The sequence below is a fragment of the Zosterops lateralis genome, assembly GCF_965231275.1.
Source record: "Zosterops lateralis genome assembly, chromosome: 4".
Lineage (NCBI taxonomy): Eukaryota > Metazoa > Chordata > Aves > Passeriformes > Zosteropidae > Zosterops > Zosterops lateralis.
The window spans coordinates 47,014,689-47,032,117 of NC_139765.1; the positions used below are offsets into that span (position 1 = coordinate 47,014,689).

At 34.3% G+C, this 17,429-nt stretch overlaps 1 protein-coding gene across 3 annotated transcripts in view; it reads right to left on the bottom strand.

Moving 5' to 3' along the window:
* Positions 1-17,429, bottom strand: part of IMMP2L (inner mitochondrial membrane peptidase subunit 2) — a 432,115-nt gene that overhangs the window by 133,694 nt on the left and 280,992 nt on the right. For all 3 annotated transcript variants that reach the window (XM_083859972.1, XM_083859973.1, XM_083859974.1), the window contains exon 4: positions 13,231-13,296. In XM_083859972.1, coding sequence (XP_083716098.1) covers positions 13,231-13,296 — 66 coding nt within the window. The remainder of the gene's footprint in view (positions 1-13,230; positions 13,297-17,429) is intronic.

Genomic DNA, 17,429 nt, shown 5'->3' on the forward strand with positions numbered 1-17,429 from the left:
TAAGTTCAATTTAGACTGAAAGTTTCACTTGCCTGTGAAGTGACAACACAGAAACAAGGTTTGAAAAGCTGAATCATGTTTTATTTCAATCTATTTTTCGGTTCTCTTTTCAGCAGACCTATCATATACCTTTTAATTCCTAACAAATTTGGCAGGCCTCTTTCTCATTCAATTTTACATCATATATACATATTCATAGAATATATTTATATGAGTAGACATATGTATATATGTTTACTCTATATTCAAGTTGAAAATCCAAGTACATTATATGAAATATTTAGAAGAGCTTGCTTATAAATTTAGGATTATAAATTACTGTATTATAAATATAAATTACAGTAGGCTGTCACACTAATTCAACAAAGTCGAAATTTTTTCTCCAGAACAAAGCGGCTGTCCCAGTTATCACATACTCAATAATGACTACAAGACAATGACACTGGAAGTTTGTCACACTCCTTAACATCAGGGATACTCCTCTATTATTGATCATCCTTCAAATATCAACCAGTGTGTATACTTGGGAGACAAAGAATGGGTCAAAGTCGAACAGTTTTGATTCATTGCTGTAAAAGGTATCTACTCATACCACAAAGGGGTCCACCATCCCTAAGCTAACTTTGTGTACATATAAGAAAATTTGAAGAACAATTTTCATACAGTATGTGAGTCAAAGATTTAAGCCCAAAAGCTTGCTGAGTGTTTGCCAAAACTTCAGCATGATATTTTTAATTGCTTTTCATGAACCATCTAATTTGTTATGAAGAGTGACTTATATGCCTACACATAAATGACTGGCGCTATTTTAGGTAGTCTGCTGAGACATCCTCATGACAAGGGCAGCTGTAACACTGTTCAAGAGAGTTGTGCCTTTCTGAAACTGTAGCTTATAAAACCAGACAGGATAACTAGGACATCTAAAATGGCACTGGACAGGTATGTTTAAAGCAACTGAATCCCACCCATTAAGCCTGTAAAACTCAGAGTTTTCCTTTGGAGACTAATGGTTGTACCAAAATAATTTTTAAGTTCATCACTCAATTTTCAGCAGTTAATTACAAAAGACCTATGATGCAACAATTTCAAATATGAATTGCATGATCTTTCATCACTGAATATACAACATGGAAAGTGCTCATAACAGAAAACACACCTAAAGAGGTAATCACTAAGAGACTAAGGAAACAACATTCTTCATCAACATATGCTAATCTCTTGCCCTTCTTCTGGCAGCAAGCCATCATTCAACAGTTAAGTATAGCAGAACAAAATTCAGCAGTTAAGAGGTGAAACTTGCCATAAAAATCTTAAGATCTTCTAAAAGACAACTCTGGATCAAAAATTATATGTCCAACAAGGCATGTTCAAAATTATTTTTACATGACTGTTTATCAAGTGATTGTGTAAAGAGATCTGCAAATATTTCTAACGCTTCTAAATTCTGTTGTGTACATCAAAGGATACAAAGGAACAGAACTTAATTAGCTCTGCAAAAGGTTTTATATACTGACTTTACCACTGGAATAGAGGGAGATACATGAGCATGAAGTTGAGGACAGGGCAGGGATAACAAAAATATAATTTCCTACACATTCACTAAAAATAAAAAGAAGAGGGAGCTTATAGGATGAGTTACACTACACTGCACTGCATTAGCTGATTAATTCTTGATGCAGATATTTCTACAGTAAATGGTTAGTTCTATCCAGGCAGAATTTTTAAGTCTCTAAATTAAATAACAAGTGTCAAATTATCTACAAAATGTCTGACTTTTCTTGTACTTCAGAATCATTAAAAATCACATTATCGACAGAAAAATGAAAGGTGAGGATGTGGTCCTGTACTTTAGAAGTCTGTAACACTGGGGGGTTTCCCTTTACAGACTTGTAACATTTCATTTGTACCATTGAAGTCTGCTTTTGACTTTGTTGTCTTGCACTGACACACCCCAAGGCTGCTGTGGCGATACTTTTACCTCTTACTCCCAAATCATGGTGTCATGCCATTGAACTGCAAGACTTTGATAGGTCTCTGGTTCGAGGTTTCTCACAGGAATGGATTATGACTGATTTTTAACACATCTTTTCTCCTCCCACCCTTTTTTCACCTTTTAATTTCTAGCTTGAGGTTTATAACTTTATGGCCAGGAATATGTAGAGCTCAGTAGATAGCATTAGTAGACAATTATTTAAATAACCCATACAAAAAAATCCAGAAATATACATGCACTTCACAAACAGTGAAATGAGTCGAACATTGGTACCTGACCAGTTGCTGCAGTCAGAAACTTCAGCACTAGTATGTAAAAGAAGCCAGCTGGGACATCAAGCTGATCCTACTTTAACCAAATAATCATGGTGGGAAGTATTCAAGGGAGTATTTGTGGTGCTGGAGAAAATGATGAGAAAGAGGTTCTTGACTGGTGATATTCCAATTTCTTCCTTTCTAGTCAGCTGTGGCTATAGCTTTCCTCTTTTCTTTCTGCCACATGCTCTTTATAAAAATATTTTAAAATTTTATTTTCAATAAGAGTTTGGGTTTTCTTCATAAGACTGCACATACTATCACATGGGAGCTCCCAGGAAAGCCTGTCAGATCAGCAGACAGAAAATACTCAGAAACACAGCGAATACTCCAGATTTTAAGAAACTTTCTACCAAACTCAGTAGACATGTATGTAGCATTCCTGGTATTTCTGTTATTTTTGCCCGTGTTTGAGTATTGTCAAGCATGAATAGTGGTAAAAGGAATAAGGATGCTACTAATTAAAATGGTGAAACAGTTTAAGTCTATATGTCCAGAAAGATGGAAAATAAGTAGGAAAAATTCAATATTAACTATACCTCTAATGTTCTCTGACCAAAAAAAAAAAAAAAAAATAAAAAAAAAAAAATAAAATAAAAAAAAAAATAAAAAAAGAGCATTTAGAGTATTTAAATTGACGGAGGGAAAGAATTTGGTTAAAAAGTCCTCAGGGACTTTTCACTGCATCAAAAACTAACCCAAATTTTCATATTCTATGTAGTAGAGATCTCAAAAGAACATATGTAAAACTCATGTAACTGCACCTGTTCCAACATCAATATTTCCCAGCAGGAGACAAAATTCAGGACCTCTCTGCAATCTACCAGGAAACTAAATCTTCCTTTAAAGAAATACAGTAACTCAACCAAAGAATTAACATCATAACAGCTTTATTACATTTCTCAAATAAGTCAAAATGTTTAATGTGTTTCTATTTGTCTAAACTATTTGTTTCAAAATACAAACAAGCACTGCAGCCAAATAACAGCAAGCGCTTTGGACTTAACTATCTGACAATGTAAAAACACAGAATTGAATACTTTTTTCATAGGGTAGGAAATGTAGTCGTCCATTAACTCCTTTAATTGCCTGCCATACATATAAAAAAGTGAGGCCTCTTCTATCCCAGGTGACAGAGCTCTTGATAGAGACCAGCAAGAACTCCATATTCACCTCTGTCTCCTCAGCAAAGAAAGCAGAATTGACATCAGTTGAATGAAACTTACAGGGATGAAAAATATTCCGGTCCTTAAATATTCCTTATGTCATTTTTGACGTTTCTGTAAATCTGGCTCAAAGAGTTAATTGTGCTGAAATAAACATTAGCATAATGCCTAAGGATACAATTTCTTACCTGGCCATGGAGTATTGGCAGCATAGACAATGAAGCTACACTGTAGAATAATTCATTAGGAAATATGTAGTAGCTGTGGAAGGATTTACTACAAATTTACTTGAAGTGTTTTTAAAAATTAATATTATGCTGCTATGCTTGGCTTAATTAGCTCTCTTCTTCATTTACAAAGCATATCTGTCTGGTTTATGAACTCACTCTCTATTCCCCATTCTTGAAAACCTGTTTAATTAAAGTTTTAACTACTGCATAAGTTTAGAAACAGTACAATGACTTTTATTACTATAAGCCTAAATCCTTGTCTTAAATATGATCATATCTACATATATTAGGAATATGACAAGATGTGCTCCATAATACTCCTGAGTATACACACAATACTGGTCCTTCTCACTATATGTGCCCTATATTTCCATTATGCTTAGGCAATTTTGGGAGTTTTGCACAAGCAGTTGGATTGTGATTAATTTAGCCAATCAACAAGTCAGTTCTCCTAAATCCATTAAAACTCACCTTTCTTTTTTTGCCATATACCTATTTCTAGACTGTTCAGTGATTTCCTCATCCATTATTCTATCTCTTTATAAGTCCCTCACTTACTAGACTCCAACTTCTACTAGAAGGTGACTCTACTTGTGTTTTCAACTACAGCAAATCCTATCACAGTCACTTGCAGCATTTGTCACTTCCTCCCATTGATGCTATTACAAATGATTAAATATTAATTTAATTTTGCTATACATACAAAATTGAAACACAGTCACTAGACATGCTAGCCGGGATCTATCTGAAGTTCTAGAAATTCATGACATACACTTGACCACAACCTTATTTTGGCTGCATATCAAAAACCTCATGGCATAATGGTCAATGAACAGAAATTATTTGTGCAATCACTGCCTACAGTCTACAGTAAAGCAAAAAAAAATATTTCTTGTCTCCCTGTACACAGATACTGGAGATTCTACCTAAGGTCTTGTCACCCATTATATCCAAAATACACTACAGTTTCATCACACAATTTACTCCACAGAAGCAGAATGTCAAAAATAGTCAGTTCTACAATAATTTAAAAGGATAATAGTAATTTTCCCTCCTGTTCTCATTTGAATCTCATAACCACTGTGGTGATCAATTTCAAAACCTTATTAGTTCTGCTGTTGTGAACTATTTGGGACACCAGATCGGTTTGCAGTACAAAACTATAGAGGCAATCTTTTTAAATTAATAATTTACAATTAATATTTCTGCCAGGATATATTTGTAAATTTTCCATAATAAAAAACACTATGTCAAAATTTTCAAATTAAAACATGGCAAATTATTTCATATGGCTGACAAACAGTGTAATAAAATAGGCAGAGACACTAAAAAACTGTCAGCCTATAAATCTCATGAAGAAATGAAGAAAACAAATGGGAAAGTTCACACTATTTTTTTAAGTTAAAAAAAATAATACAGAGCTAAAGCATCATCAGTTCATTCTGTGTAGAACTTTGTATTCATTACTTTACTCAATGGAAAAACATGAAATGCATAAAATCAACTTTGAAGACATTATATTTTTTGTATTCTTTACATATAGTCTAATCTCAAAAAAGTCTTTTCTTTATATATGCTCTTATCCTCAAAAAAATGTTTTAACCAGATTTTCATTTAAACTAAATTGGCCTATTTCTCTTAACATTAACAGAGCTGAGAGTCTTCATACCAGCTGAGGCTCTGATCCTATGAGAGTCTGTTCAGATGATCCCAAATGGCAGTGTCAGTGCATTTTGAAAAGTTACTGTGCTTCAGCTGGAGTTGGTAAGCAGACATGTGGTCCCTGTCAGCTCATTGCAGTGACAAGTACATGGCGTTCACTTAAGCTGCTTTCAGCAGTTCCAAAAGGGAGCCCAGGTGAAAGCATGGGAAATGTGAGCCTTTAGGAAGAACACTGGAGGCAAGCCTTGCTTTTTGTTTTATATACAGCATCAAAAGCGATGTAGCTGCTGTGGTTTTCTTCCATATGTGTGGAGATGGAAATTAATTTTATCATTAGACTGGAGTAGTATCATGCATATGATCAGCTTAAATCAATCACATGAGTGAGCATGAGCAAGTAGTATCTTCAGCTCTGGCAGATGGAAGGCAGGAGAGAAGAGTGGCATGCGTGCATGTGTGTGTGTGTAGAACTGGAAGGGGATTGAGAAAAGCAGTACCTTTTAAAAATCATCACCTCAGTCATTTGCAGTTACGTGACCATTACTCAAATTGAAATGAATGGAAAGTCTGCTTAAATCTTTCTTCAAAGGAGACAAAGAAATTCAGATGGACCGCCCTATACACATATACACACACACACACACACACACACCCAAAAAGGTCATAATTTGGGACTCTAAAGCCAGAATAATGGTGCTGACAGTAAAACAACCTCATAGTGAGACTATCTTACAAGATGGCTTTCTACTCATTATGGTATGTGGATACAACTCATTCACAGAGTCACTGGCTGAGTTCAGCACACAAAATATATTCATGTAGGACAGAAAGAGGACTTTTGCACCACTTTAAAAGGAAATAACCAGTAAGATTTATTTACATTATTCAGAGAAGAGTATTTTGTTTCAGCATGTTTTTCCTCAAATTGCAAATATAGGAATATGTTTGGTCCTAATACTGCTTGAGTTAATAAAAATTGTAGTTTCAATTTACAGCAGGAAAGTATATGAATTTCCAGGTTTTGAACCTGTTTGCCTTCCAGTATACCTAGAAAAATCTGTGCTGACAAATACATGAACTTATTGTTCATTTTCTGAGATGAGGAGCCCAGGGAGCTCAGTTAATATCTGTTCCACAAGCTTCTTATGTAAGCATAAGCCTACAACAGCATCTTTCATCCTGACTTTCTCATCTATAAAATGGGTTTAATACTCTTTCCTTCCTCCTACCCTCATCTTTGTTCTTGTCACAGTGAGCTTTTAATGCAATACAAGTAGATGAGCGCCAGAGTTGAAATAAAGCTAAGCTTATATCTACAAACTGCTTAACCAGACATCTAAACACTGAGAAGATGCAGTTCTAAACTGACCAGAAAAAAGAGCATTTTTACTAAACACACTTTTTATTCTGATGTTTAAATATGAATTTCAGGGCCAAATTTCAGGTGATCAATCACATCTGTATCCATACGTTGCAAAAAGAAAGTAATTTTTGAAAATGGAAATACATTAAGGCATTTTATTAACTGTTGATTTTTAAAGCGTTAATGCATCTTAGTCTCTTGCTGCTCACTTTTTAAAAATCTTCATAAAGACAACCTATTGACTTCCCATTGGGATGATTATACTTGTATGCATGTCTTTTCTAACCATCTGATGTCTTGGCAGCAAATCAACTTTCAGTGAAACAGAAATCAAATGTGTTTCTTTATAGAAAAATACTTACAAAAGACATGCTGTTTTAATGAGACAACTACACTGCATTTGTTTAAGCTTCTAACAGAGAAAACATTCATCTAAATGTAAGTAACACATTTGAAAATTAGTATTTGCTATTGTAGAATCATAGGATAGTTCAGGTTGCAGGGCTCATCAGGAGGTCATCAGTCCAAACCCCTGCCACGCTGAGCTACATGGTCCATCATTGAGGGCTTTATTTAGTCAGGCCTTGCACAGCTCCAAGGATGGAGACCACAGCTTCCTGTGGTAATAGCCCCATTGCCTGACCATCCTCAAAGAGAAAGGTTTTTTTAATCCAGTCTGAACTTCTATGGCCAGTGCACCACCTTCTTTGCAACCTCCCCATGGGTACTGGGGGTTTTCTGTTAGGTCACCTCAAAGTCTTCTCCAGGCTGAACGAGTCCCATTGGGCCAACATCTCCTGGCAGGGCAACTGCTGCAGCCTATGTTGAGTTTGAGGACATGGGGCCCTCTGTTGTACTTGTTATGTATTATTTTTATCTTTCTGCCCCAAAATGCACACTAATATCTATGTGTGCTCTATGACACAACAGTACTTTTCCTAAAATACTTGTGTGTATCACAGTCCTGGTCATAATGTCAAATTTCAGAAATCCAACTTTTTGTACCTTTACTACTGGGTCTAAAGATCAACAGAACCTTAGAAATTCATTATGGATACTGAAAATCTTCATCATGCATTTCTCGATTTGTTTTTCTGGGTTAAAGGTGCTGCACCAATAGACATTCCCATCATTTGCATTTACAGAAATGGAGTCCAGTCATGCAAGGACTCTGCATATGGAAATGGAATAAAAATCAATGCAAACTCTGTTTAGGAGACTTGCAAAAATATAGTCAATGATAAAGAGTCATAACTGAGCAGTACAGCTGAACCTAAAAGAAAACTTTCATCAGCTAAAAAAAATCCCATTAGTACCTAAGATTATGTACTGCCAGATAAACTGAAAAGATACTGGTGAGATATATATTCTGTGCACTTAGACACAAAATAAGAATATTTTAGAGGATGAAGAATTTTCATCTAAAGTAATTTGTCTGGTACTATGTCTTTTAGACATAGTAAGAACTAAGAATAATATGGAGAAGACAGTAAAAATAAAAGATATTGGAAAATTTTTAATCTGTGAGGATGGTTTGTGTCTCTGTAGAGTACAACCTGTTCTCATTTCTGGAGATCTACCACTCCTGTCAATACGGATCTGACCACTCACAGACTTATATTTACAACCCAAAGACAGACACAGCAGACTTTGACAAAGAAGAGAAAAGAACACAGCCATAAACATACTCTGTGTGTCATCATCTACTGTGATTCCTAGATTTTAAATGTGTTTTACTGATAATCCATTTTCCTATTCTATCAGCCATTGCAAGCAGTACCTTACCACATAAGTAGTATCTAAGAACAATTACCAGGGGCCTATGTGCTGCGGGCAGTGAGGAAAGAGGGAAAAAATAGAGTCTTATACAGCACTAGTGAATATAAAATTGCTTCTGTATGATTAAATGGCAAAGGCTTGTATGTAGTTCCTGCCAGGTGATTGCCCTGAAGATGTTATGTACAGAGACATTCCTGAGCTCCAAGACTGGCAAAGCCTGAGTTTTTCTGAAGGCTGCTCTGCTTTCTAGAGGCAAGCAGAGATTTTTTGGTATAATCTAACACAAGTTATTATCAAGCAGTATGGTCTCTTCGTGAAGACAGCTGTTTTGTTGGAAAATCATGCCAGGACCTCAGCTAAAAAAAATGGCAGACATAATATCTGACAAAATTAAGTTGATTCAGTAAAACAATAAAAACCCCTTCACGATTGTCTTTTTCACAGTAAAGGTATTCTGGATGCCACCAGCACCAACTCTCTGAGAATAAAAAAGCAACCAAACATGTGCATGGAGCAATGACAGTTGGAAGCTGAAAGAGCTCTCCAATAAATGGACAGAATGACCAGATTCTGCTTCTAATTTAAGGAACTATAGGATCTTTGACTGGAAGAAATATAACAGCCTGCATGCACTTGACAACAGGAGTTCATAAAGTAAATAACAGTGATAGCTACTAATGGATGGTCTTTATTTCTATTAATTCTCTACCTTTTTTCAAATCCCATTATACCTCTTTCATTCCTAACTTTCTCAGGCAACAGTTTCTACAACTTAATGATAAACCTTGTAATAAAAGTTGAAGAGTTAATTTTGAAGAGTTGTTTTAGACCTAGAGCTTAATAATGTAATGATCTATGTCTGCATTGTCATGCTTTGAGAAACAAGAAGTATTTCCTTTTTCACAACTTCAGAGCAATTTTGCAAGATGCAACATGTAAACACACTCAATATTTCACTGAAGCATTCAGTTCAGAACACTAACTCCTGAAGAGTCTAACAATATCGTGGACATAATCTTTTTTTTTTTTTTTAGTTACTCTTCCTAGAGGCTCACTAATCATTCTTAACTCAGGTACGGTACTAAGAAGCAAACAAATAGATAAAAAAAACATAACTGGCACACCAAGCTCCTGCAGACCTGTGGAACTGTGACAGACAGGAGGAAAACAAATCAGTTCAGCAAGGTACTGAATAGACTTAATTTCAAATTTTACTGGCTTAATACCAATTTTGGTTTCCTTCGCATAGACAATCATTTATTTTTGTTACTGAAAACATACCATAACTCATCTGTGAAAGATTACTATAGATTTTTGAATTACCAGTAATGCATTTAAGATAAATGAGTTTTAATAAGTTTAATTTCAAGTTATTCCAAGTGTTTTATAATACCAACATTAATTTTTAACAAATTAGATTATATTGACTTTTAAAATAAAGCCTCCTTTGGAAGACTTATCATTTAAACAGTCTTCAGGAACCGATTTTCTACTTAAAGTTAATTCTCCTGTGAATCCATGGAAAACAAAACAAATCCTGATCTATGGGAGCTACACTTTGCAATATTATCCATCTAAAACTGCCCTATGGACTCATTTGCAAGGACTAACTGGGGATCTTTTTTTTTCATTCTTTGAATTCTTTCAAAGAAGAAGTTCCACCAGCTTATCTAAATTAAATTATTTGTTACAGTTTTGTGGCACATACTATATGCTTCTGGTGATTTACAAGATACTACCAAACTCACTTCACCTGCACTAGCAACTCGACCGGGTAACAGGAATAGAGAACTGTAATGACAGCATTTTTACTTCAGTGAGTTTCTAGCATTTAGCAATGCCTCTAATCATATTTCAAAAGGTGAAGTATTATGTAGTATAATGTCTGACTACCTGAAAAATAGAAAATGAAAGGTGAAAATGGACCTATTATAGATTTTTCACCTACGCACCTTTTCAAAAACTCTAAGTCAGTCATTATTACCTTTTAAATGTCACAATTTTCATTTCATTAAATACTTTTAGAATTTAAGATTTGAAAAACAGGATTTTTCTGATGTGGAGTAAACTCCTGAACTCAAGTCAAAATATAAACAACCTTTCCTATGGCAGTACTGGCTCTGCTTGTTTGATCTCTCATTACTCTCAGTAAATAAAAACCAGTAAAATACTAACTTACTTACCTTAATAGATGACATGAGAAAACACAGCTTTCTAGGGTTATCCCTAATCATGTGCCAAATGGATCAAATAAAGATAATTCAGCTATGAAAGGACAACTACAGAATCATAGATCATACTGCATATCACTCTTCTTATCTCAGCCCATGGCAATACTGTTTGTCTAATTTAATTGTAGCTGGAAACAAAATGCCATACAGCCACTTGCTCATTCCAGCCCTCACTGCCAGGGGCAGGGAGGAGAATTGGAAAGAAAAGGTAAACTTCACGAGTTCAGAAAGAACAGTTTAATAATGGAAAAGAAATAAAATATAATGCTAATAATAACAACAACAGAAATGAATACAATAATATTCACTATTATTATATTTGTTATTGCTGTTATTATTATTATTGAAATGAGAAAGAGAGGAATAAAGCTCAAGAACAGCAAGTGATGCACAATAAAATTGCTCACCACCTGTCCCCAAGCAGTGATCAGTGCCCCCCAGCCCGCTCCTTGCAGTTTACACAGTGAGTATGACATTTCTATGCTATGGAATACCCTTTTGGACACTTTGGGTCAGCTGTCCTGGCCATGCTCCTTCCTGAATTGTTGTGCACCTTCTCACTGGCAAAGCATGGGAAACTGGAAAATCCTTGACTTAGGGTAAGCTCCATTCCAGCAAAAACTGAAGCATGACTTTTTTATCAACATCATTCCCATTCTAAAGCCAAAAAACACAGCACTGTACCAGCTACAGAGAGCAAACTAATTCTATCCCAGCCAAAACCATGACACACAGCAAAAAGCTCAGGGACAATCATCACATCTTCAAATTCAAAAAAACCCAACAAATGCACATCTGAATTACTAAGATTTCTATCAGTATTTCTATCAATAAAGTAATCTAACCATGTTTGCCACAGTGAAATGAGGATCATTGTACAGTCTTCTGTGTCCATGAGTGATTCACTCCCCTGCAGGCTCATCAGTACCCTGAACACACTTATGCCACACAGTTTTCTCCATTTGGCCAGTCACACCCACAAATGTTAATGAAAAGTTCAAATCTTAAGGAGTTTGAATGTACAGCATAGTTAATTTCCTAAAACTAGAATTTATGTTATTAAATACCTTTTTTAAATCAAAATCTACATTCAGTTTCAAAAATTAAGGCAAGTATGTTAATAATAAAGAACAATGTAAAATAACCCTTGAAGTTATATTATAATGCAATCTATTTGTGCTGTTGCCACAGAAATGAATGAGGAATATTGAAACATGAATAACTTATTCTTATCACTTAAATGAATTACAACACTAATACAATAGGAGGAAGAAATAAGTATGTTCTTAAGGACACAGGTCAATAAAAGACAGTACACACACTACTCCTCTGTCTTTAGCTCTTGGAAGTGATAGCTAGTTTTAGCTGTAGATGTCTGTAGTTTTTAAACATTAAATTATCTTCTTTGTGCTTGCTTGCTATTTTAGATATTTTGCTTCAACAGAGAGGTATCAATTTATTTTAGTTTCTCAAACTGAGACAATTCAGTATTTTTCTATAAAATAGAAATTGTATTGACAGCAAGAGAAAAAAAAAAATACATACACATATTCCACAGTGCCCATGCTATTAACTATAGCCAACTGAGATCAAATTCAAATCTTTGATTTGAACTGCAGCTGTCAAGTACTTCTTAAGCAGTCACTACACCGGAGCAAGAATCATTATCTAAATTAATTGAGCTACAGTCTGCCATATTATCTGAGATCTCCCAGGGTCATTCACATCTTAGTATGGGAAACCAGAGATTTACCCTCCCACCTCTATGCCTATTTGATTCTGTACCTGGGAAAAAGAAACCCTTCCAAGAAAGCATTTTCTTCAAAATAATACTGTTCCCATAAAAACTTTTTATTTACATGTAGTGGAAACTTATTTCCACCCAGCCCCAGTAGGAAGCTCCATCTGTCAGAGTAAAGCAAGTCTTGAGTACTCTAGAGTCTACTCTTTCTACAATGGGGTTTTTTTTTCTGATAGAATAATTTACTCAAAACCAGTTTCACCATATTCCCTACAGATGTCTACACACTGCAGTGAAGACAGTAATCTATGAGGGTTCTTTGTCTCAAAAATAAAATAAAATAAAATATCAAACATGACATCCTGAAATAAACAAACAAAAAAACACCTTAAAAACAACCTACATTTACTTGCTTGCCCCAGTGCAAAACAGCAGCTGGAGTTTCTAAATGAAAAATCACAGCCATATAATCTCATTGAAAACTGCTTAAAATTAACTACTTTGATTTGTGGCAGAGATATTCTCAGAAATAAGCATTATTTGTACCCATGTACATTTCACGAGAGAGTGAGCAGTTTTGTGTAGCATTTCTCCTCTCATTAAAAAAGAGACAGGTACATTGCTGACATCCTTGTTAATAATAGACAGAAAATGCTAGAAAGTACTCGTTGTCTAGGATACTGATTTAAAATATACTAAAAAGCTGCACTAGTCCTGGAAAGACTCTGAGACTAAGGCTTAAAATACTTACTTGATAATGTCTCCTTCAAGAGCAATCACTCGTTTAATGATCTTCTGTTCAGGATTTCTAGGAGACCTGAGACAGGGAATAAGGTTACACAATCAGTAACATTCCCATTGTTTTAAGAAAATGAAAGAAATAGACACTATGAAAGTCATTAGAAGATTCCATGTTCTCCTTGAGCTGGCATCAATCACTACATTCCACAGTAAAGTGAAGCTACTGCAATCCTTGTCATTGCAAACTATCATTGAAAAACAGTTGATGACCTGCTTACAAACAGCACAATAATCAACATATCATGAAAAAACCCCACTCCATAACATTAAAAGTAAATGAAGAGGGTACCTTTGCAAATAGATTAATGTATTAAAACCTGAATTCTCCATCATTTGTGGGGAAAAATGTGTTAAACATTTATGTCATTCAATCAATTTGGGAGAAAAAAAAAATCTTCCTATGTTATATTAATATCTATCCCTGTATTAGGTAAGCCTTGCCTAGGGAATTGTGGAAGTTTAAAAATAAAAGTTGCAAAATTTTCTGAAAGTTGCAGCTTCTGAATGCATTGTTTTCACTTAAAGTTATTTTCCCATAATGTCTTTCATTGAATAGATTCTGATCATAATACATTACCTAATAATATGAGAAAGCAAATATGAAAGTGCATGTTCAGCCTGAATATTCCCACTTCCTGGATGCATATTATTAGATAGACTATTAAAAGTGTTATTCAACTGCAGTTTTTGCAGGTTAATGTGGATATATATGCTCCATAAATTTTCTGTTTCTTTATACCTTACCACTTTTCTTTTACTCTTCACTTGTTTTCCTAACTATGCAAACTTAGAAGAATATCTTCATGTTATTAAAAAAAATTCTTTTTATTTCCTGCTTGTACATAGAAAAGTCAGGGAAGGAACAAATTGTTTTTGTTTTCTGGTGCTTGGGTTCTCCCTATTAAGTCTTCAAGTACAGTCTGCTAGACACACCACTGACAGAGGTGTATATTACACTTTTCATGGCTAAAACCATCTTTGAGCTCATCTCTGGTCAAATGGTAGCACACTAAGATTACACTTCTTTAAAAAGCAAAGCTGAGCTAAGTCTGGATGAAAAGCTTGCCCACACTGCTGCATGACTAAAGGCATTTGAGGTTCACTTCCAGTTCCAATAGTTAAAAAGTAAAATGGGTTCAGACTTATTTGGGGGTTTTTTTCTAATATTATGGCCAAAAAAATTCAAACTATTTTAAAATCAGTTTGAGGTTTTAATATTTTTCTTGTTGTGTGCATGTCAATACATTTGAAATAAATTTCTGTTTCGAAGTCATGAAATAAAATACCAGAAGCCTAATTTTAAATTTCAAAATATCAAATAGATTCCCTTTACAGTTTATTAAGCCTAGAAACCTTATTTTCAACAAACAAAGAGGAACACTGAACATGAATAAAGACGGTATTTTTATTCCCTAGTCATCACTCAAATTTTCAAATCATTATTTAATTTACAGTAATATTTTATTTAGCATTAATTTTACCTGAATAGTTGTACATTCCAGTTCAGCCTTGCATTTCATGTTCCTTCTTAAGGTAGGAACACAATTTCATAATATTTTCTATGTCAACCTTGGGAGGAATTAATCAAGTTTTAGATGTTTGTATGATTTAAATATATGGAATATCCACAGCACTTTCTGATGCTACTCCTTACAAGCAACACTTACTTCATTGAGCACTCATTTGATCATTGACCATGTCTTATTCTCAACCAAATCACATTCTATGAAAAGACAACGCACCTTTATTAAAAGCTGTTACAAATTTAAATTTTTTAAGTTACTTTACTGCTAATTGAATTAATTTTTAATCAATTTAATATTTTCATGTAAAATTTAAGCAATAGAAATGATAACACGTATGTGATGAAATGTGCATTCCTTAAAAAATGAATTAAAACAAATTTTATGTTTGCTCTTTCAAAATTGTGTTCTGGTTTAACACCTAACTTTCAAAGTAAGGTTCTCAGCAACTTCCCAGAAGGCATTTTCCCTTGATTAGAATATATATATATATATGTATGTAAAGTAATGCAATTACTGACCTATCCCTTAATTTTCTTTCCTTGTGCAAAAATTTCTACTGACCTTGAAAAAAATCTCTCTAAATTTGAGGTATGGGTAGTTGTTCTAAGAGTAGTTACTTTTTTGCTAGCAATGATATATTTAAACCAAAGACATAATTTATCAGAAAAATTTCAAGGAATTCCTCACAGATATTCTTATAAGAGTTATATTTTTTAATATTCAAAGCCAGAATATTTTTAAAATAAACTTCATACTAACATTTTGATTGTAATTCATTAAAATGGCAAAGGACTGGTAAAATACAGATTAGCAGTCTTGAAGTGGCCAATAATATGGGCACTTTTAGACCAAAGATTTTCAAGAGCTGAGCAGAATATTTTTTTCAAGAGCCAGTGTGCAAGGAGGAGGTAAGAGAGACTGCTTCTGAAGTGATGGATATCAATGCCTTCCTGAATGGTGTATAGCATAACATGGGAATTTCATGGATTATTGAAATCACAAAAACATACAGCCCACTTCTGTCTTCTATGTTGAATCCTGCAGAGAACAGTGCGGGATCACACTACTACAAAGTACATTCCCCAGGAAAAACAGGAAAATTTATATAGCCAGCAGAAAAATCCGCTTTTTAGCAAGTGATTGTCAGATAGAACTGGTGACAATTCCCTGAAAGCTTTCTCTTTACATATTTAGCAACTGAGTATTTCAATCAATATTACTCCTAAAACTTCTCCCTTTCAAACTACTTAGATTATTTATTTACTCTAGTGGATACTGCCCAATTTTAAATAATTGCTCCATGAGCTAATTAACACTTGATCAAACAAACAAACAAAAAAAATCATAATATTTCTTGGTTTTATATGTGTCATTTGATTCTTTTTTCATTCTTTGAATTTTCTAAGTGTATTCTTCTCAAGAGCATCCACAACAAGTCGTGCTTAACTTCAGTTCCTACAGGCTTTTCTAGAGAGAAAGCCTTTAGGAAATGTTGTAAGATCCCAGCAAAATAAGTGAAGCACACTCCAACCGAATAAATACTATAATTTACAATAATACTTTTTTTCCTTGAATAAAGATTCAGATTTTTTGGTATCTACATTAGAAAGAGACCTGATATTGTGAACTCAATGAAAAAGCAGACAATATATTTCAAAGGGATAGCTTCAATTAGATACTTTGATGATGTAGATGTGTTTAATGTTTCCCATCCACTATCACAGACAACCTGGAAAGATTTTGTGCCCACTCTTTGAAAATTATTAGAATTTTTATACCAACTTAGCATTTTCTAGAACAGGACAAAAAACAAACATTTATTAAAAAGTTGCAGATGAAAGTGCCTAAAGTTTTCAATTTTTATATGTATATATCTATTTATCTATGTATATGCATAAGTATGTATATTACTGTTAGAAAATTACTTCACTTTTTATGAGATAGAAGGGAGATGTTTAGGCAGCAGCCTGGAATTTTTTCTTCAGATTATTCTCAGTTTACTTCAGATTGAGTTTTATGTCATTTGATCATCATTTACATGGAGACAATTAAGAAATTAGTACTGTGTTGTTGTAATATAAATAGACTGAAATAATGAAGACCATCTTCTTCTACATTAAAATTTCTGCTTCTATTTATACTGCTAATGACAGATACTAGAAAGGATTTAACTCCGTAAAATAGGATAAGAGAGAATTTTTGAGATCCCAGCCTAACACTGTGTTCCAAAGCCATTCACTCACTGAGCTCTTCATTTCCCAAAAGGAACTCCTTTCTCAACAAAACTTCTAGCACAGCTGGAGTCTACACTTCTAGGAGTTTCCAGGATTGATGCAGGAGGAAAAGTACGCTGTTTGTCTCCTTCTCAACCCATTCGGGGATCCAATAAATAGCTAGAAAAGTAACTAAAACGTAGATGGAGTCCAAAATAAGTGGCATTAATATACCTAAAGAATTGGGAACCTCACAGTAGGGTTTTGGTGGCTTCACCTAAAAAGCATGCTTGAAGGAGGAGGAAACAGAAACAGTGGAGCCACCTCATTCTTATTTTCTGTTGGTCATCCTTGCTTCCTGTTGCAAGCATAGCAGCTGATGCTCAAACTCTGTAGTAAATATGTAGCAA